This window comes from Nannobrachium achirus (assembly GCF_963921795.1).
Source record: "Nannobrachium achirus genome assembly, chromosome: 7".
In the NCBI taxonomy this organism is placed as follows: Eukaryota; Metazoa; Chordata; class Actinopteri; order Myctophiformes; family Myctophidae; genus Nannobrachium; species Nannobrachium achirus.
Genome location: NC_137816.1, coordinates 1,027,387 through 1,049,329, shown reverse-complemented (window position 1 = coordinate 1,049,329; position 21,943 = coordinate 1,027,387). Strand labels below are relative to the sequence as shown.

Sequence of the window (21,943 nt, the reverse complement as noted above, 5' to 3'; positions counted from 1 at the left end):
GTATAAATGTGTGATGGAGATTCTCATCGATTTCATATAGACTTGTTTGACACTTAACCACAAAAAAATCATAAATCATCGAAACGTCACCTTTCACTCTGTACTTGGTACTTAATTATCCTATCACACAAGTATTTGGTGGCCCCCCTGCAGTATCTCTGACGACCCCCTAGGGGTCCCGGACCCCCTGTTGAAGACCCCTGCTCTCCTGGATTCCTTTCCAGACCTCCTGCCTCCAGCTGGCACGATGGTTTGCACTATCCTCCCAGTTGTCCACTCTTTATGTCCATGGATTTGGAAGCGCAGGTGGGGCGGCCCACTGGCCTGGTGCCAGTGGCAAGCTGTCCATACAGCAGGTCCTTGGGGATCCTCACGGTCTTGCCCCGCATTATCAACACAGTGATGCATACAAATATACTAAGATAATGTGACCGTACAGCTTTTATCAGGAAATCAACTGGCTCCCTGTGGAATCCAGAGTGACCATGTCAAGACTGACCATGGTACATAAAATTAAATACGGAGAAGTCCCAGAATATCTAAAGAGATGTTTTACGCGAGTAAGTGATGTGCACACACACTTTACCAGAGCTAGCATAGCAGACATGAGCCACCCAACTTTTAAAGGTAAAGTAGGTAAGGGTTCTTTTACATACCTAGGAGCCACACAGTGGAATAACCTAGAAATAAATGTCAAATTGACAAGCAATGTAAGGGTTTTTAAGCAGAAGATAAAAGCAGGTCTTTTAGAAAGGGTACCCCGATAGTCTAAGAAAGACACAGGAGTATGGGTTTATGTTTTATGGTTGTACTGTTTGTAGGTACTGTATGTCTGTATTGTAATTTGTTTTGTTTTTAACTTAGTAATTGTTATTTGTATGAGGACCTCAGCGGAAATAAGTCTCACGACTTTTCTGCGTAATCCTCGATTTGCTGTATTGTATTTTACTGCTTTTCAAATCAAATCAAATCAAATCAAATCAAATCTCTATCTGTCTGTCATGCCTGACACTGTGGTTCTATATGGGCTTGTCTGTGGTTCTATGGGTTTGTCACTCTGACACCATGCTCTGATGTCACTGTGATGTCTCTTAACAGAATGGGTTTGCCGCTCTGACTTCACGCTCTGGCTTGATGTCCCTTTTATGCCCATATATGGAGATCGCTGATGTCATCACGAGTCACACTTGCAAATTAATTACGTCCTTGTCCGTTTTATGCCCATATATGGAGATCCCTGTCCCGATGTCGTAAGCGCATATCTGGGAATGCCCATATTTGGCAATGCCCATTTATGGGCATGTCTCCATATATGGGTAACTGGTCCGATATACATCACTGGCCAGATGGCCCTAAAGGGCGAGGTTGCACGTCGCCCTGAGGCGTCTTTAGTAATATAGCTAAACATACAGAAATGCAGTTCATTTACCTGTTTGACATCGGCTGCCGGTAGCTTGGTACAGGGAGCAGTCGCATGAATCTGACAAACCACACTGGCCCCCGTTTAGACAAGGGATGGAGCAGGGCTCTGCAAAAAGAACAGCCACACGCAGGTAAGATTCTCATCTTTAGATCAGGGCATTTAAATCAGTAAAGAAAGTAGTACATTTAAAGGACAACTTTAGTTTTTTACAACAAGGGTTCATATTTTAGATTGTAATTAAATAAGTTAATTAAAGAGTGTCTTTCTATTGTTTTAGAGATTCTTATTTCAGTGGTTGGGGGCATGCGTACAAGTGGCTAAATGTGTCATTTTACACAGAATAAGCTCATTCCCAAGATACAACCCAACCTTTCATGGTTGGATGTGACTTATGGGGGCTAGAAGTGTTACTGTAAATAGCAATAAAGAAACTGCTGGCTTATAGTGTCTAAAAAGACATATTTAGCAACTTGTACGCATGCCCCCATGCGTACGCATGCCCCACATTTTAGCATGGTAAACGCGATAAAACAATAGAACGAAGCAAATGAAAACAATTTAACACTCACTTTTTCTTTTCTCTAATTACAATCTAAAATATGAACCCTTGTTGTAAAAAAAACAAAGATGTCTTTTAAGTGTATCTCTCTACCAGAGCACTTCCACATTATACCGGCAAGAATAAATACAGTTCACTTGAAACAAGTAATGCCACACTTGCTACTTTCCATAAACTCTCCTTCTACTTGTTTCTACGACCCTTGTCACCATCCATTTATGACCCACAAGGCATTACTAAGGAACAAACAGCTAAATCCTGAGTGTCCATTTAACTCTGAAAGTGTAAAATTACAAATGTCTTTTTTTTTTACGTTTACGTACAATGGTCAGAGCCAGAGCACCTGGACAATGATAAGGGGGTTAAGTGTCTGTATAAGGGGGAGATCTTTTCTTATGCAGCGTTCCACGTGCAGGGTCTGGAGGGGTGGGCATGGGGTTAACCAGTTCCAGACATCGCACACACAGCCTAACATCGGCTCCTTCTCCTTATCTTCCCTGGGATCATCTGCTCTCAGTGATCAGTGGGACAGGTGTGGAGCAGTGTGCTTCCAACCATGGCAGCCCATATAGGAGGACAGCTGTGACACAGAGTACCTCATAACATATGCGCTGACAAGTGTGTGGCGCTTTCACTCTGTTTGTGTATCAATGTGTCATTTAACCTGCAGATGTGGAGAGAATGTACGCAAATATGTCGTCGTTGTCGGGTGAAAACCTTGTATGTCCAAAACCGTTCGTTTTGCATTTATCATTTTGAAAATGATTTAAACTAGTGAAAACAGCCGATCTACAAGCACACGCCTCACACCGCGAGGCTTTGTGTGCTTGTAGATCGTCTGTTTTCACTACTTTTGGGCAATGGCCTTGTCTGATGAAGCAGGGCTTTGCTTTGCGAAAGAACGTACACATTTGAAACTTGGAGATACGAGGTTTCCACCCGACAACGATGATATTGTATGTGTTGTGCATAAAAGCACTATACAACCTACCTAAAGCATCCTGCACTCATAAGGATGGAGAGCAGGGGTCAGCAACCTTTTTGAAATGAAGTGCCATGTTTTTATTTTCTAGTCTAGATAGTCAGTCTCCCATGTCAACATAAATGTTAAAGGACAACTTTGTTTTTTTACAACAAGGGTTCATATTTTAGTCATTAGAGAAAAGAAAAGATGAGTGTTAAAATGTTTTCATTTACTTGTTTCTATTGTTTTAGTGATTTTAACAATTTTGATTTGCATGCAGGTTGGGGGCATGCATGCAGGTGGCTAAATATGTATTTTTAGACACAATAAGCTCATTCCCAAGACGCACCGCAATCTTCCATGTGCAGATGTGACTTATGGGGGCTGGTGTAAATAGTAACAAAGAAATTGCCGGCTAATTGTATCTAAAAAGACTTGTACACATGCCCCCAGGCCCCAACCACTGAAATCAAAATACTAAAATCGCTAAAACAATAGAAGGCAGTAAATGAAAACATTTTAATACTGATCTTTTCTTTTCTCTAATTACAATCTCATATTTTCTTTTCTCTAGTTACAATCTAAAATATGAACCCTTGTTGTAAAAAGAACAAAGTTGTCCTTTAATGACACGGTTGACACACATATCTTGATTGTCAGGACATTGTTATAAAAATCCTTACTCTCCCCGACTCCCTCCCAGTCAAAGTTCAGAATATTAAAGAATGTAGAATTATGTGCAGGATGTAACTTGCTGACTTAATTCAATTGACCAGGTTTAAAAATAAAAGACGTTTAAAAATAAAAATCCTCTCTCTCACACTTCTGCCAGTGTGCCAGTGATGACCCTCCCCTGTGCCAATGTTGGCACCCAGCCGTCACCCATGCCTAAGGTTGCCTGATGTAGAGTAACATCTTGTTTCATTTCCATGCACATTAATAAGCATTGTTACATTTTTGTAAGTGCATTTAACTAGCCTTGACCTCACAGCACTTATCCTTTTCCCCTTAAAAATGTAGAGTAGCCAATTCTTTTTACCCCTTTTTCTCCCCAACCACACTCACATTTGTGTGTTGTCACTGCTGTTGTATACAAGAAATCTCAAAGAGAACACCAGCACTCTCGGACAAGTCCATTTAAGGCACATTTATTTTAAGTTTAGTTGGTCAGGGCAAGCTGCAGAGCAGCAGAAACAAACGGACGTGTTTCGGCGTGAAGCCTTCTTCAGCGTTGTATATTCATAGTCACTGCTGTTGTATCCTACTGACTCACCTGCCAGTGAGGAGCCCCCACCGGGAGGACGTAGAGCCTTCGTTCTACTCCTCCCGCCCAACGCTCCCCGCTGACAGCCCGTAGGAGTATATGCAATGACCAATATCCCCCTCCCCGCTCGTCTTCCCTCCCCTGAACCTGGGCCAATTGTGTTCTCAAAGACGCAGACAGAGCCGGTTGAACCACGTTGGATTGGACCCTACAACCTCAGAGGTGGTGGGCAGGGACTTTACCACTGCTCCACCCAAGTGCCTCTTAACAGTACTTCTCTTACTTTCTATCTGTACCTTAACTGCTGTGCTTTCTCTGGCGACTGAGTTAACATTGGCGGGATTAATAAAAATCTATCTATATTCAGCGAGCATTATTTGCTTATAGAAACTGATGTGCTCAATCAAAGCTAGTAAATCTGTACAGCTCCAACCCAACTTTACCTGTAACTTGCAAGGACGCCCTCTGACCTTCCTTTGCGTGTCTGAGAAAGGGAGCATTATCTTGAGATGAATAGTTTGGATGTGGCTCAGCTAAGGATGAATCAGCAGATGTGGATAGTGATTCGTTGGATGGCGCTGGGCTGTTTTCTGATTGCTTGGATGGCACCGGGCTCTTGTTGGATGACCTGTTGGAAGTCGTTTGGCTAGTTGCCGATTGGCTAGAGGCTGTCGAGCTTGCTTGTGGCCGGTTCGATAACGTTGGGCTTGTTAACGATTGGTTGATAGCCCTTGAACCGGATGGCGTCAACGTTGTTGAATGGCTGTACGCTGGTGAGCTGGATGGTGATTGCTCAGAAGCTGATAAGTTTGTTGCTGATTGGCTGGAAGCCGTTGGGCTATATACAGTCTTTCCTGTCACGCCCGATAGCGTGTGGTTGGACGATGTGGAGGAAGTGGTGGCAGATGAAGATGACTGAGCAGACTCAGAGGATGTCAGGTTAGATGACCGGTCAGACTCAGAGGATGTCAGATTAGATGACGTTGAGCTGACTGACAGTCTGCTGGCTGAGGTTGTATGAGCTTCACTCCGAAGTTCCTTGGACGAGAGACAAACACATTAGCAGTTGTTTCTGCACATCAGGGACGTGCAGAGAATGTTAGAGAGGCAGGGGGTGACATTTCTAAAAGGGCCTTTTGGTGGAAATATCGAAAATAGCCGACCTCCAAGCTCACAACAGGTCAGCTATTTTCGATGCTTGATTTCTACACAGAGAGGGCAATAGGCTATATGCATATACACCATTTTGTTCCACTTCCGGGTGTCTTTCGCCTTCCTTCACAGGTGTTACCAATGATACTAATGAAGGGTCTGTTCCATTCTGGTCAAACTGAGCCAGGGTGCTGATATTGTGCATGTTGGCTCACTGGAAACACTCTGCTACACCAGTGGGTCTCAAAGTGTCCTTGAGTGGGTTCCAAATGTCCCCATACAGGTGTGTAACTCTGAGAGTGTACAAATGGAAGCAAATGGACCCGCAAGGGTCCATTTGATGATTCCATTTGTACAGAGTTATGGGGGTCCTTGAGATTAAAGAACCACTGTACAATAAATCATACAGAGCCTTCATTAGTATCATCAGTAACACCTGTGAAGGAAGTCGAAAGACACCCGGAAGTAGAACAAATTGGCGTATATGCATAGAGCCTATTCTTTCAACATAAGATGCTGCATTCAAGTTCAGGAGAGTTTGGACAAGGCAATTCTCTTGAATGCCGCCTTCAGGTATGGCATGGAAAGAGGGCATTTGCATTTATTTTACCATAGAAAATTTTTCATTCATGGTCTGGAGAGGGCACTTTTTACAGACAGATAAAAGGGCAGAGCCTCAAGCCCCCTTTGATGTCTATGTGTGCACATGCCTGCTGCACAATGGTTAACTATTCAATAATGTTCTGAAGCCACAGTTTGATGCTATTAAACTATGTTTCTAAGCCTCTTCCAATGGAAAATGGGAGATCCTATCATTTACATAGGGAGAGTCTTGGCAGTGAACGAGTGGCTGTTTTCAACTAATAAAAACTAAGACTTTGTAATACAGCCGGATTCCCGTAATTAATTGTATATTTGACTTCCCCCGACTTTTAATATAAAATTAAGCAAAAGCTGAGAAACAAGCTTAGCTCTCGGGTGGCAGAGACTAATAAAGATTTGATCAAAACAATGGTCTGAAATCAACATCCAGACGTCTTACAATTATGTGTTTTGTTTGGAGGGGAAACATTCCTAGCAGAATTACACTGGCCATTACAGCCAAATGAGAATCCTGAAGATGGAACTGGGGCAGCATTGGGGAGAGGAAAAGATGGAGAAGAACAGTTAACTCTTTACATGACGTAGGCATGTTCTACATGACGTAGGCATGAAGTAGTAAGTATGTGTTAGGAATATGGGAGAAAGTTGCTCATTAAATTTAAGGTCCAGTAAAAATTTAGGGGGATAAGAAAGAGTGAAAATCGGGGCGCCCGCTGGCCTACTGGTCCAGGCGCATACCGCTTAGGCATTGCGACATAGGCATGGATGCCTGGCGGCGTCGCCGGTTCAATTCCCGATCCGGAAGACCTTTGCCGCATGTCTGTCTCCGTCTCTCCCCCCATTTCCTGTCAGTCTACTGTCCTATCAATAAAGGCACGAAAGCCCAAAAAAAAATCTGAAAAAAAAAAAATCAACTCCATCCATTCTGGGGTGCCCATAACATCAATATGAATTTCTAGACTATTGATTAATGCTATGAATGGAGAAATTCATAACTGAAATGTGTCAGCAAATATAAATTTTTGAATTTCTTAAGATGATGTCACGTGTCATTATTTTTGGAACACTTTTCACATAGGTGCATGTGTGTTGTCGATTCTCCATCCCAGCAGATGGAGCACATATACAGTACACCAGGGGTCTTCAACAGGGGGTCTGGGACCCCTAGGGGGTCCTCAGAGTTACTACAGGGGGTCCTCCAAATCTTCCAATCCTTTTTATATTAACCACTTGAACCTTAGCATCCATATTCTGAGAACTGTAGCCAAAAATAGCAGATCTACAAGCTCACAACGCCTCGCAGCGCGAGGCGTTGTGAGCTTGTAGATCTACTATTTTTTGGCAAAGAGCTTTGGTGTAGAGGGGAAAAAAGAGACGACTAATTACAGAGTGAAAGGTCAAGTTTATTAACTATCGCTGGTTCAAGTGGTTAAATATCTGAAAACACAAATTGACACGAATCCAAAACACACTGATGATTGTGCTGTCAAACGATGAAACGATATGGAATCTATGAAAAGGTTGTGGGGGGTCCCTGCTTCATCTCTCTCTCAACTAAGGGGTCCCTGGCCTGAAAACGTTGAAGGCCCCTGCAGTACACTATTCCGGCGTTAGATCCCAGTATTGCTGACAGCTCTGGTACTCCTAGTGCGTCTGGAGGATACCTGAGACCTCAAACCTCTGCTTTCATCTCAAAGGGCAGGAACAAAGACGACGTCTGCTTGAAAGCGCTAGATAGATGTTGCTATGAATTATTAAGCGCCGACCAGAGTGGAGGATTTATTGTGTGCGTGAATTAAAATAGCAGGGCTAAAAACGTGAAATAAATCACAGGTTTTGAGCTCCTGAACAGTGGATAACAAAAAGCTAAATTACGTTGGAAATGTTGCCCCAATAAAGATGTTTCTCACAATTATAATTCATTTTCATACAATGGAATTTGACATGTGTCATAAATGTACTTAAAGTGTTAGTTCACCTATTTTTGACATGAAGCTGTGTGAAATACCAGAGTCCTGTGGTCAGAGTACTGGTCAGTTTCTAATGAATATTAAGTATTTCCAATGGGGTGGGGGCCATTTGGTGTGGCCCAATCATTGAAAATAGATTAATCCACAAAACTACTGGACACAAAAAATAGTACCATGTGACAGAGGGGTCAAAGTTGGTCTATTTGGTAGAAATAGGTCAACAATACAAATGACGCTAGATTTGTGGATTCATCTATTTTTAATGATTGGGCCATGAGCCCCTGCCAAATCACCGGAACTACTTTATATTCATCTAAAACTGACCAGAACTCTGACCACGGGACTCTGGTAATGAATTAATACATTTGTAACCACTATTTTAATGGCAAGTATTTCACACAGCTTTATGTCAAAAATAGGTGAACTAACACTTTAACAATGTGCTGAGGAATGGTTAAAAGGGCAGGCTTTGGGTATAGTTACAATAAAAAAACAAATACATGGCCATAAAAGTATAGCCCACGTCTATTTGGACTGGTCCTTTTTCCATGGAACAAAAGCATAACAATACCGGCCAAGTCTCTCTGTGACCACCTATGAGGTGTTGTGGAGTTTGAATTACATATTTATGTTTGTATTGTTTCCTAGGCCTAGTTTCTGGGTCAAATGTTAAGCGCTCGGCCTCGGTCACCTGTACGAGCCGTTTAATTGTTTTGTCAGTTTCCTAACCCCTATTGTGGGGGTCCAGATTCTCACGCCTTTTTGTGTTAAATGAAGGCTTGGACAAAGGGAGTGACCACATTCAACCCCGATGCGATGCACCGATAGTGTTGACAGGCAGACAAAAGTGCACGTTATTTTATATCCCTGCTGGGACCTCCCGAGCCCGAACGGTTACAATTTTTAAACATGCCTTTTGAACAAATAAATGCATGTAATTTTCCATTCACACACGGGACACGCAATTAACGTCAACAACAGTCTTCTTATGTTAGGATGCTTTGTGCTTAAAGTAGGATATAGGAAATCATTTTCAATACAACAATTAGACAGACAATAACAACTAAAGTTTTTCACTGCCCATTTGTGGCGGGGGGTAAAGTGTCGGCAGCCTTTTTGTTGCAGAGTGACTGAATGGTTTGCTTCTGCGAAACGGGTTTAGGTCGAATCCGCGTCATGTGTACGAGGGATGACTCTGCTGTCTGCAGATGTCTGTCTGTCTGTGTGCCCTGACGTTATTTAACCCATTTAGGCCTAGAATTATTGAATGCTTTAACCAGTGAAAAATAGCAGATATACAAGCTCACAGCGCGGCACCGAGTGCCGCGCTGCGAGCTTGTAGATCTGCTATTTTTGAAAAGTCGTGAAAATGTGTGAAAATCTTTGAATATATGTATTTTTTTAGTTTGGAACTCAAATTTTGCTTCTGGGTGGTCCCTGGAACTAAATATTTTGAGATGGGGGTCCGTGGCCAAATACATGTCATTGTGGGGGTCCTTCACATGAAAAGGTTCGAGAACCACTGACATAGTGGTCTCTCAAGAACAGACTATCTAAGTTCCAGTTAAGTGAAAAGGACCTTTTCTTTGACGATGGCCGGCCAGATTGCTGACATAGAAACCCAGGTTTTTCAAAAAACCTTAGAAGGATTAAAAAGACACTTATAGAATCGGGTCAAAAATTCAAATTCTCACGATTTCTCAAAAATAGCAGATCTACAAGCTCGCAGCGCGGCACTCGGTGCCGCGCTGCGAGCTTGTATATCTGCTATTTTTCAATATGTTAAAGCATAAAATAATGATACACAACAATGTGTACCCGTTTTGAATAGGTTTTAACGTGGCCCGTCCATCAATGCAGCGTTTCAAAAAGCAGCGGCTCCACTCTCCTACCTACCTGCCCTCTCTGGGAAGCCGGATCCCATTTCTGCAGCATTATACTGCTGCTGTCGCTGCTGGAAAAGAAAAGGGGAACAAGGAAAGGTTTGTTCTCGGCAGGTAATCAGCACTGAAGCCCTGCATAATACACGCACACAGATCTTTTTTTTCCCTGACACTGACATAACAGGCAGACAATCTGCGAAAAAGAGCTGCTCAGATCATCATGTCCAATAATGTGATCTGAGTCCTACATCTGAGCGGTCGACATGAGCAAACTGATTTCGATATTTGCCAGAACGATACATTGTTAAAGGGGTAGTTCACCCCTAGTAGTTCATCCTGTGGAAATAAGCCTCGGCTTTCTAGGATCTCCTTTTAGTTGACCTTGTACCAGTGATTTGTACTGTCGTGAAACTGTACTTTTTTCTATTGCAAACTTCTAATAAATTCTTCAATCAATCAATCAATCAATCAATCAAAATGACTCCTTTTCTATTGATTACTCACGCCACGGAGACTTGAGTTCAATAATATGTTTTAGTTTTTTTGTTGCATTCCTATGACAAACATTTGATTACAATGAATGTACCCCCATTGATTCCGGATGGGGACCCAAATGCAAGTGTCCATGGCATGAGTAATCAATAGAAAGTCATTTTGTGATGTTAATTATTGAATGATAATGTTCCATAATAAAGTAACGGTAGGCTATGCGTTGTTTTAATTCAGTAGCATTAATTGTAGTATCTAATAACTACCACAATATAATAATGATAATAATAATAATATTCAACTCACTTATTAGTATCAAGTACATTCGAGTTGGAAATGTTCACTATGCCAATACCCCAGGAAATGTGTGCTGGAAGAGAGTTGAAGAGATTCAGAATTCAACGCTGGTTCAACTTCAAACTGGTGAAAACAAACTTCAACAAAATGGTTAAACAAAGACAGTAAATATTGGCTACAGGACAGAACAGTGGTTCTCAAAGTGAATTCCAGGGACTCTGTGGGTTCCTTTAGGGGGGTCTAAATTGACCCTTACAAGTGTGTAACTCTGACCGTGTACAAATGGAACCAAATGGACCCGTCAGGGTCCATTTGGTTCCATTTGGAGTTATAAGGGGAGACCTTGAAATTTGAAAGTTTGAGAAACACTGGGATAGAAGACTTCTGAACATAATATGGAACCACAGTACACTTACAAATGCAATGCAAGGCCAAAACAAAAAGCACAAGTCAGTAGCATCTGTAATGCAAATTGTCTGGCAAGCCAAAGCGGACCACCCTTCAAGTCTACTACTACTACTACTGCTGCTGCTGCTTTTCAAGGACAAACATGCCAAATATGTTGGATTCTTTTAACTATTAAAGGGTTTAGAAAAACCAAAAAATGGAAATAAAAACCACTAGGCTAAAGTTCAGGACAGGAGATAATTCCGTTAACATCTTGACCAAAGTCCCACACAAACTTTGGACTAAACATTAGACACAATATACAATTATTTTTCTTTACATATCTACTGCATAGTAGACCTACTGTGTTCTATTCGTCTGTCATTCAATGTTATATGAGATACTTTAATGGTTTCCTGTGGAAATAAGCTTAGTCTTTAGAAGAGACCTTGTACCAGTGAACTGTACCGTCATGAAACTGTACCTTTTCCTATGCAAACTTCTAATAAAGTCTTCAATCAATCAATGTGTCAATGTAGGCTAAACACGCCATATAGTGCTTTCTTGGGTTTAAATCCTATTAGTAGACCTTGTATCCGACTGTTTATTTTATTTTTTTAAACTGTGTTCTGTGTCTGTCATTCACTGTTATAGACACAAATTACCCAAATTGAAACAAGCCCAAAAGCTTTTTTTGAGGAGTAAATCATTTTAGTTGACCTTGTAGCCTACAAGTGAACTGTAGGCTACTGTCATGAAACACTACCTTTTCCTAAGCAAACTTCTAATAAAGTCTTCAATCAATCAACCAATCAGACCTTGATCCGAATTTCGAACTGTCCTGCGCTGTGCTTTTCCTATAATGCCAACTGCAAATAAAGTATTCAATCAATACAAAATAAATAAAAAAGTATAGAGCATCAAAACAACATCCATTGTGCGTGCGTGAGTGAGTGTGTGAGTGAGTGCATAATTCGGGGGCTTTACTCACCTTGATAAATTAGGATAAAATAAAAATATAATATATGCAAAAACCTTGTCCGGCAAACACTTAAATTAGGATCCATTCGTGATTGATCAGGCGATCCACGGCGAGTGGATCGGCTGCGCAGGTGAAGAGTGTTTCATGTAGGACGCATCGTCACCATGCTGGACTGTGCATCACTGTGTCCTGAGCGCGCAGGAGACCCGCGGTTGCGACCTCCTCTCGTGCGCCATTCAGACTCCTAAAAAACGGGAAGCAATCACCGCATTCACCCAGCGCTGCTGCCGCCTGTTAACAACACACCACAGACAGACCGCTCCTGGTTCATTTGCATAATGTATGCACGGATGGCGCGCGTAATGTCCCGGTGGCCAGATAGAGAAGAAGAGGAGACTTTTCGATGTTACACCGAACTTGGTGACCCACCACCACCAACACCACCACTCAGGGGCGTCGCACCAAATCCTGGGCCCTGGGTACAAGGATTCACTGCGGGCCCCCCGTGAATGTTCTTCGTAGGGGGAGGGGGTTTAACCCGACTGGGAGCAGTGGAGCACATCACGCATTCTTTTGTGCTTTAACTATTGAAAAATAGCAGATCTACAAGCTCACAGTGCGGTACCGAGTGCCGCGCTGCGAGCTTGTAGATCTGTTTTTTTTTTAAATCTATGTTTCTATGTCAGTGTTGCTCAAACGTTTTCATGTGAAGGACCCCCAAAATGATTTGTATTTAGCCATGGACCCCATCTCAAAATATTTAGTTCCAGGGACCCTCCCAGAAGCAAAACTTTAGTTACAAATGTTCGCTTTATAAAAAAACACATATATTTTGCACACATTTTCACGATTTTTCAAAAATAGCAGATCTACAAGCTCGCAGCGCGGCACCGCTGTGAGCTTGTAGATCTGCCATTTTTCAATAGCTAAAGAAATAATGAAGGCCCCTCCACCTTGGGCCCTAGTAACTCAGTCCCACTTTTCTTCCCCTTGTGACGCCCCTGCCACCAGGGGTGTGCTACACTGACAGACACTGTCCAAGCTTTTTGTAACCTGTTGCAGCTGAGTCACACTCACAAACACATCATGTCCCTGATGGAAAACATTTTCATTCTGGCCCTAAATAAGGAAATTGCAAAACAACCACTTTGGGAGTAACGAAATTCCATAGGTCACACTAACAACTGTCACAACACCTGTAAAAAAAAAAAAAAAAACGTAGGCTAGGCTATAAATTAAATGATTCTGAGGGGGGTTATAACTAGTAAGACGCCCCAGGGCGACGCCACAGTGATGTGGACATCAGGGATGTGGACATCAGGGATCTCCATATATGAGCATAAAAGGGATTTGTTCCCTTGGCATCACAGGGATCTCCATATCTCCATATATGGGCATAAAAGGGATTTGTTTGTGAATTAAACTTCTATCTTAAAATAAAGCAACGTGTCTCCAATTCTGTTTGCATCAACAACCTAGAGGCAGTGCTCTTCCGAGCACAGGTCTCCACCAGGCCAGGCGTCCTGGTGGTGTTATAATAGGCCAATGTAAAAAGGGTGGCATATGTTCTTCACCAATCTTAGACTTTTCATGGCAGACGGACGCTGCATGGATGATATGAGGCATTGTGTTCCAAAAATGTGTTTTGCTGAAGTCTACCTGGTGGTGGCGCTATAACAGGCCAATGTGAAAAAGGTAGCATATTTGTTCCTTGACCTAGTGGGAATATATGTGTAAATTTAACGCTAATTGCAAGCTGCGTTGATGATTTGAGGCATTTTGTTTGGAAGCCAATATTAGCCAATTAGGATGGAATATGTCAGACGGATCGGACTTGATCACATGACTATAGAGATACTGTGTACGGATTTGCATGATTTTTGGATAAAATCTCAAGGAATAATAGGAAAAATTGTGTTTTACATAAGTCGGCCTCCTGGTGGTGCTATAAAAGGCTGATGTGAAAAATGCAGGGAAAGGGTTTTTCCTTGGCCTCTAGGGAATGGGCTTACAAAGTTTGAAACTGATCGGTGGAGTTATAGGTAAAACCACAAATCGGCCTGTTATAGCGCCACCATGAGGCTGATTTAAAAAAAAATTAAGTGGCATGTCTTCCTCGGCCTAGTGGGAATGTGTGTGTGCGATTTCATGATAATTGCACTTTGCGTTTGTGATTTGAGGCATTTTGTTCAAAACGGCTCAATCCTACAAACTTTGGAAGCCAATCTTAGCCAATCAGGATGGAATATTATATGCAAAATCGGACAGATCCATGTCGATCACATGACTGTCGAGATACTGCCTACCGATTTGTAGGATTTTTGGACAAAATCTGTAAGTGTACAGAAATGTGTTTTGCGAACATCAGCCTCATGGTGGCGGTAGAACAGGCCCATTTGAAAAATGTGTCAGAGGTTCTGAATTGGCATCCAGGGAGTGTGTGTGCTCATTTTGCCAGCGACCGGGCCTACGGCGACTGAGATTAATTAGGTGGTAACAAACGGCAAGGACGCACGGACGGACGCACGGACGGACGGACGGATGGAGACGAAAACATACTCTCCCCCATGCCTTCGGCTGGTGGAGACAATTACCGATTGATGCAGAATTCCTTGACACCACCCTCCAGAAAACATCATCATAATTCCTGACTACAACCACCCTGTAGACAATATGCCTTCCGGTTGGTTCCAAGATTTCTAGCGGAAGTGCTGCGTTTAACGGAAGTTACGTTAGGGGAAAACCGGGGAAGCTCACTTCCGGGGAAGCTGACACGGCGGAAGTTGAACACTTTCTGTCTTATATTGTCACCAGGCTTTTCTCTTCACAGGTAAAGCCTGGCTACGCGAGGCTAGACTACGACAGAACCCCTGCCCCTCTGAACTGAATCACTATAGGGCAGGCCTACAGTCTGCCCACTCACCAAACATCCCAGTTGTTACCCCACAGGTGGATTACCACGTGGTTGCATAAGGCCAAATGTGCACGGGACAGAGGATGTGGCAGCATGCCTCCTTCACACTCTTCAACACCTGTGTATAAATAAAGTACTTAATTCATGACATTGTTTTTTGTTTTGTTTTTTTGTACTATTCTGAATCAGTTCATTACACTATACACATGTTTATGATTATGTATGTATGAATGGAGATTGAGAATGGAGTGTGGAAGGTAAATGTGGATACATAAAAGGCCACCATCACTAGGGAAGGAGACTGTATCAGGGACCCGTTTCGAAACGGGTCCTCATCCGGAACGAATGGGGGTACATTTATTGTTATCACATTTTTGTCTTAGGAATGTGACAAAAAACTAAAAATATTATTGAACTCTCCTCTCCATGGCGTGACTAATCAATAGAAAAAAAGTCATTTTGGGGGTGAACTACTCCTTTAACAGAATGGGTTTTCCGCTCTGACATTGGGCGAGGTCGCGCGTCGCCCTGCGGCGTCTTACTAGTGTATACACCATCCAGGGCCTGATGTGAGTGTCCATGTACAGCAGTACTGAATGATTATGCTGTAGCCACGAACAGCCGCCTCAGTCAGTTTCCTCAAGGCATTCCAGCCAATTGCCCCTCAGACCTTCATGTTCTGCTGAGGCAATCCAAGTACCGCACCATCCCCCTGGCAGTAGCAATGGTTCTGTCCTCCGTGTTAAATTATACTGTTGCTTTATTGGCATTTAAAACCCATTCAGAACGGGTACACGTTATTGTGTATCATTATTTTATGCTTTAACTATTTGACCCGATTCTATAAGTGTCTTTTGAATCCTTCTAAGGTTTTTTGAAAAACCTATGTTTCTATGTCAGCAATCTGGCTTAGCCATCGTCAAAGAAAAGGTCCTTTTCACTTAACTGGAGCTCAGTTAGTCTGTTCTTGAGAGACTACTATGTCAGTGGTGCTCAAACCTTTTCATGTGAGGGACCCCCAAAATGATATTTATTTGGCCACGGACCTGCATCTCAAAATATTTAGTTCCAGGGACCACCCAGAAGCAAAATATGAGTTACAAACGTTCGCTTTGAAAATACATAGGCTATAGTCAAAGATTTGCACACATTTTCCCGACTTTTTCAAAAATAGCAGATCTACAAGCTCGCAGCGCGGCACTCGGTGCCGCGCTGTGAGCTTGTATATCTGCTATTTTTCACTGGTTAAAGCATTCAATAATTCTAGGCCTAAATGGGTTAAGGGTTAGCATTTAAGGCCTGTCTTCCTGCACTTCTACTGCCAGTAGTAGTTCCTATTTCCTCTCTTCTGTGTCAAAGACTAGGGCCATGTCATCTGCATGTCCAGGTGGGAGATGGCGATGGGATGTACTCGCTTAGTTTGTCTCAGGACCAGTGTGAACAAAACGCTGTTTCCTCCCTGCCACTGATTGCATGTCTCAGGGCATGCATCGTCCCAGTAAACAGGAAGGGGGCCAGGCCTGTGCTGTATCCTAAATCATATTTATTCTTAACACATATGGTGCCAACCCCGAGTTTCCCGAGTTTGTATTGGTACTACCGCTGTGCCAACCCCGAGTTTGGGCCGTTTTTGAAAAAAAAAAAAAGTTTTTGTTTTCAAAAAAATTTTTTGGACCTCCAGAAATGTATTAGGCATGATCGCGATCGCGAAATTGCATGTTTAACCCCCATACCAACTCATTCTTTCAAACATGGCAGCCATGTTTGTTTACATCTGAAGAAAACATAATGGCTGATAAATCATGAATGCCTGAACGGATTTCCAAGCGGATTTTTTTGTTTGAAAGCTGTGAACAGCATCTACACACGTGGTGCATCATCTAGACATGGGCGTGCACTTTTTACACAATTGCACAATTACATGGAAGTCTATGGTAACCATGGCAACGCGAGACATTGAAGAGAAAAAATCATTGCAACATAAAATTAATAGTGTTAGTTTCTGCCTAATTCCAAACCCAATCACGGTAGAAGTAATATTCTGCTGTGAAGAACAAAGAAGAACAAGATTTACTCATAATGGCACATGCCTATTAAAGGACAACTTTGTTTTTTTTTTACAACAATGGTTCATATTTTAGATTGTAATCACAGAAAAGAAAAAGTGAGTGTTAAAATGCAAATGTTAACTGGGACGATAAAAAAATAAGGAAAAATCTTAAACTGGTAACAGACCACTATAATCTGACCCAATTGATAGAGCAACCTACAAGAATAACCAGTCACTCAGCAACCAAGATAGATTTACTGTTTTCAAATAAAGTGGAAAGAATCGCTAAAACATTTAACTTTGTGACAGGTCTCTCTGATCACAACATAATATTCTTTTCCAGAAAACTCTCTAAACAGGCGTTTAGCAAAGCTCAGTCCCAGCCTATAGTCAAAACAATCCCAAAACATCTGCAACATAGCCTTGAGGTTGCCCTACAAGGGCTTGAGTGGGATGACTTACACACATGTGATGATGTTGAGACCGGATGTAATATCCTGCTTTCCAAAATTGGCAGGGTAATGGAATCTTTCACCAGAGGTGGTAACCAGAGGAAAGGGAGAAAAATTACTCTACCTTGGGTCGATAAAAAATGTAGAGATCAAATGAAAACCAGAGATTTACTGCTTAAAAAGGCATTAAAATCTGGCCTGACAACGGACAGACAGCTATTCACACATGCTAGAAACAAAGTCACAAATTTCTTAAGGAAGGCTAAAGCTGGATTTTATATCTCCATCATAGAGAGTGCCAGAGGAAATGGAAAAAAAGTGTGGGAATACATAAATAAACTGACAGGGAAATACTATAAGCAGGAAAATAACAACTTAGAATTTAAAATAGATAATGTCCTGGTGAAAGATCCCCACACGCTTGCTAGCAATCTAATGCTGTTTTTTCTAAACTCTGTGTATGAAATCACACAGTTGTTCAGACCCTCTAAGTTTGTTTCACGCCCTGTTCAAAATGATCTCCCCATTTTTAATCTGGAGGAAGTCACAGAAAACGAGGTGACAAACATTGTCAGATCACTGAAAGCATCCAAGGCTAAAGATGCACACGGGCTTGACACAAACTTTCTTAAAACAAATATTGACTCTCTGGTGGCACCAATCACACATCTGGTAAATCTGTCCATAAGAAAATGCACTGTCCCAACTCAGTGGAAAGCTGCTGTTATAACACCTATATTCAAATCTGGCTCAAAAACGGACATATCAAACTATAGACCCATAAGCATCTTACCTGTTATATCAAAAGTGGCTGAAAAGTGGATTGTAAAGTCTATTGTTAAACATCTAGACAAAGGCTACACCCCTCTGCATCCTATGCAGTTTGGGTTTCGAGCCTTCCACTCCACTGAGTCAGCAAATTGCTTATTCATTGAAAAGTTAAAGTGTGCTTTGAACAAGGCCCCATGTGCAATGGCAGTATTTTTAGATTTCAAGAAAGCATTTGACTCTGTCAGCCATCAGGTCCTCTTGTCCAAACTAACACATTTCAACTTGTCCCCAGAGGCCATTAAATGGTTTACATCATACCTATCAAATAGAGAACAGTGTGTAAGCATAAATGGCATCAAGTCTCCTTATCACACTTGCTCGGTTGGTGTCCCCCAGGGATCAATAGTAGGACCAATTCTGTTTTCTCTGTTCATAAACGACCTACCTGATGTATGTAAAGATGTACATATCCAGATGTACGCAGATGATGCGGTTATACTGACTCATGGAAAGAGCTATGCAGAGGTGTCAACGGTTTTAACTTCTGTTCTGACCAGCGTTCAGGACTGGCTTACAGACTCATGCCTGCTCCTGAATGCAAAAAAGACGGTCTGCATGGCTTTTTCCAAAAGACCAGTTGTGATGGAGTCATCAAATGTGTTTCTGGGTGGAGAGGAACTTGAACTTGTGCCAGAGTTCAAGTACCTCGGGGTCATGTTAGACTCAACCCTAACCTTTAAAAAACATGTAAAAAAGGTTACAAACACAATCAAGTTCAACCTTCAGAACTTTAAACAAATCAGACCTTGTTTGGCAGTTAGTGCTGCTAAATCTTATCTCCAATGCATGATCCAATCACACATTGAGTACTGTTTCACAAACTGGTCTTGCACAGGTATAACGATTCTCAAACCCATTGAACAGCTATATAAGAGTGCGCTTAAGGTATTCGATAGGAAACCCCGCTCATATCACCATTGTAATATTCTTCAGAGGTACCGTTTTCTGAGTTTCACTAATTTTAAGGTATTTAAACAGGTCAGTATCATATATAAGACCCTAAATGGTCTATGCCCACCTCCCCTAAAGGAATTCATAAAAAGGAAGCCCGATAGAGGACTCAATACTAGAGCAATCACTAGAGGGGATTGCGAAGTACCGTACCGGGTAACCGCTTTTGGAAAAAACACCCTTTCAGTGCAGGGATGTTCAATCTGGAATGGCCTACCTCTAACAATAAGAGACTGTTTGTCATTTCCATCCTTCAAGTTCAATCTAAAAAAATGGTTAGTTGACAATCAAACCTGTGACCATGTATAGTTTTAAGAGTACAGCTCATGTCATGTACGTATATTTTTAACTTTTCTTTTCTAATGTAGGGTACTGTTAGTAATATGTGTTGTTTTGTTGTTTTCTCTTGGTTGAGGAAAAATAGTATTTGTATGTATGTTCTTAGGCGCCCTCTCCTAATGTAGGGTTACTGTTTGTTGGTATGTATTGTTTTGTCTTCATGTGGGGACTACGGATGAAATTTAGCATTCTTGCTAATTCCGGCTTATTTACATTGCTTTCATGTAGTGTTCATTAATATGCATTGTCCCGTCTAAATAAACAAATAAAGTAAAGTAAAGTAAAATGTTTTCATTTGCTTCGCTCTGTTGTTTTATCCCATGTACCGTGCTAAAATGTGTGGCATGCGTATGCATGGGGGCATGCGTACAAGTGGCTAAATATGTCTTTTTAGACACAATAAGCCAGCAGTTTCTTTATTGCTATTTACAGTAACACTTCTAGCCCCCATAAGTCACATCCAACCATGAAAGGTTGCGTTGTATCTTGGGAATGGGCTTATTCTGTGTAAAATGACATATTTAGCCACTTGTACGCAGGCCCCCAACCACTGAAATAAAAATCTCTAAAACAATAGAAAGTAAATGAAATAATTTGAACACTCATCTTTTATATTCTTTAATTACAATCAAAAATATGAACCCTTGTTGTAAAAAACTAAAGTTGTGCTTTAAAGGCCACAGTTCCAACCAGGATGCCAATAGAATTTCTATTGAGCAACAGAAATCCCTGAACAGCCATGGAATTATTGGGCCCCAGTACCAGTAACCTCCAATGTCACTCTACGGTCCCAGTCAAAATAGTTGGGAGGAAAACAAAAGCCTTTAATAATAATATGGTTATCGCTACATTAACACAATGCCTGCTCATTGTGAGGAATACAGCTCGTTGCTCACCACTGCTGGAAAAGGAACATTTGAATGTGAATAGTTCCATGGAGGCTGGGGTTTCACCACAGGAAGTGGCCCTGTGTCTCTCACAGAGAAAGAGAAAAGGCCCTTGAGTGAATCCCCTCAGAGACAGTCTGGGGGACTCCCATGTCCTCTGCTTTGTGCTGCTTCACCGTCGGGTGTGCAGTTTCATAAATGGAAACCAGAGCTGGGTTAAGGTGGGAGCGGGGGGGCACGGCTGGGGCAAGGGGTGGGGGAGAGGGCGCAAAAGAGAAAAGGGTGTTATGAGGTCATATGGCTAAGTGAACCAGATCTTTAACGCGATTATGTCATGTAGACTACGGTGATTATGTCATGCACATTCTACTGGATATTGTTGACAATTTAGGATGATTCCAAAGGCCCTTAATTGTCTGGGAAGATGCCGCGGTTGATAGAGCTTTGAGCGGTACTAACCACTCCTACATTTGTCTTTGTCTGTTTGCACGTATATACGTGTGCTCAGTAGAGGGGGGGGTAGAGAAAGCGTCATTAGAACATGGAGGGTTCCCAGTTCGATCCCGGGCTCCCCCAGAGTTAGTGTCAAAGAGTCCTTGAGCAAGTCTCTGAACCCCTAGTTGCTCCTGATGAGCAGGTTGGTGCCTTGCATGGTTTCCTCTGCCATCGGTGTGTGAATGGGTTAATGAATGTAATGCACAATCTATGTAAAGCGCCTCGGATAAAGGCGCTATATACAGGGTTCCCACACATCTTTACCAATTCATTTCCAAAACTTTTCCAGAATATTTAACCCAATTTCCAGGACTATATAACAATAATTCAGCTCAATAACGAGTCGTTTACTCCTATGCGCAATGCCCAAAGACAGGTAGTGTATGCCAGTGGTTCTCAACCCCCGAAATAATCATATTTGAACCCTAACGAGCGAGCACTAATAACACGGTTTTATTGTGAAAACAGCAGATCTACGAGGCGTTGTGAGCATGTAGATCGGCTATTTTCACAATTTCTGACTCTAATATTTGACAATTTGGCCAATGTTGAATTTGTCATTTCAGATGTATTAACAAAATCAATAACCAAAGACAATGCATAGCTATTTTTTCCAGGACCTTGCAGGACCCTTGATCAATTCCAAAACGTTTCCAGTACTGGAAAAACATTTTTCTAATTTCAAAATATTCCCAGGAATTTCATGACCGTGGGAACCCTGTAAATAAACGCACCATTTTATCCAGGAAACAACAGGCTACATTTCATTGTATTTCCTCCGTCTAAATGTAGACCGTCTATATTTAGATGACTAGTAGACATCTATTAGTCGTCTAGTCTTATGCCTCATTCACACTACAGATATATAGTTGAACGTTTTGCTTGGTAATTCAATGTAATCTAAATGGAAACCAGCTTTAAAGGCTGGATTCCAAGGACAGCCGACACGCCCAGCCTTTAAAGCTGGTTTCCATTGAGATTACATTGAATTACCAAGCAAAACGTTCAACTATATATCTGTAGTGTGAATGAGGCATAAGTTTAGACAACT

At 41.9% G+C, this 21,943-nt stretch overlaps 1 protein-coding gene across 1 annotated transcript in view; it reads right to left on the bottom strand.

Moving 5' to 3' along the window:
• The window catches only part of otog (otogelin), a gene marked incomplete at both ends in the record, with an annotated part of 160,880 nt that extends 151,021 nt beyond the window's left edge, over positions 1 to 9,859 (bottom strand). The window contains 2 exons of the mRNA XM_080729331.1: positions 1,430 to 1,528; positions 9,832 to 9,859. Coding sequence (XP_080585457.1) covers positions 1,430 to 1,528; positions 9,832 to 9,859 — 127 coding nt within the window. The remainder of the gene's footprint in view (positions 1 to 1,429; positions 1,529 to 9,831) is intronic.
• Between the last annotated feature and the right edge of the window lie 12,084 nt (positions 9,860 to 21,943).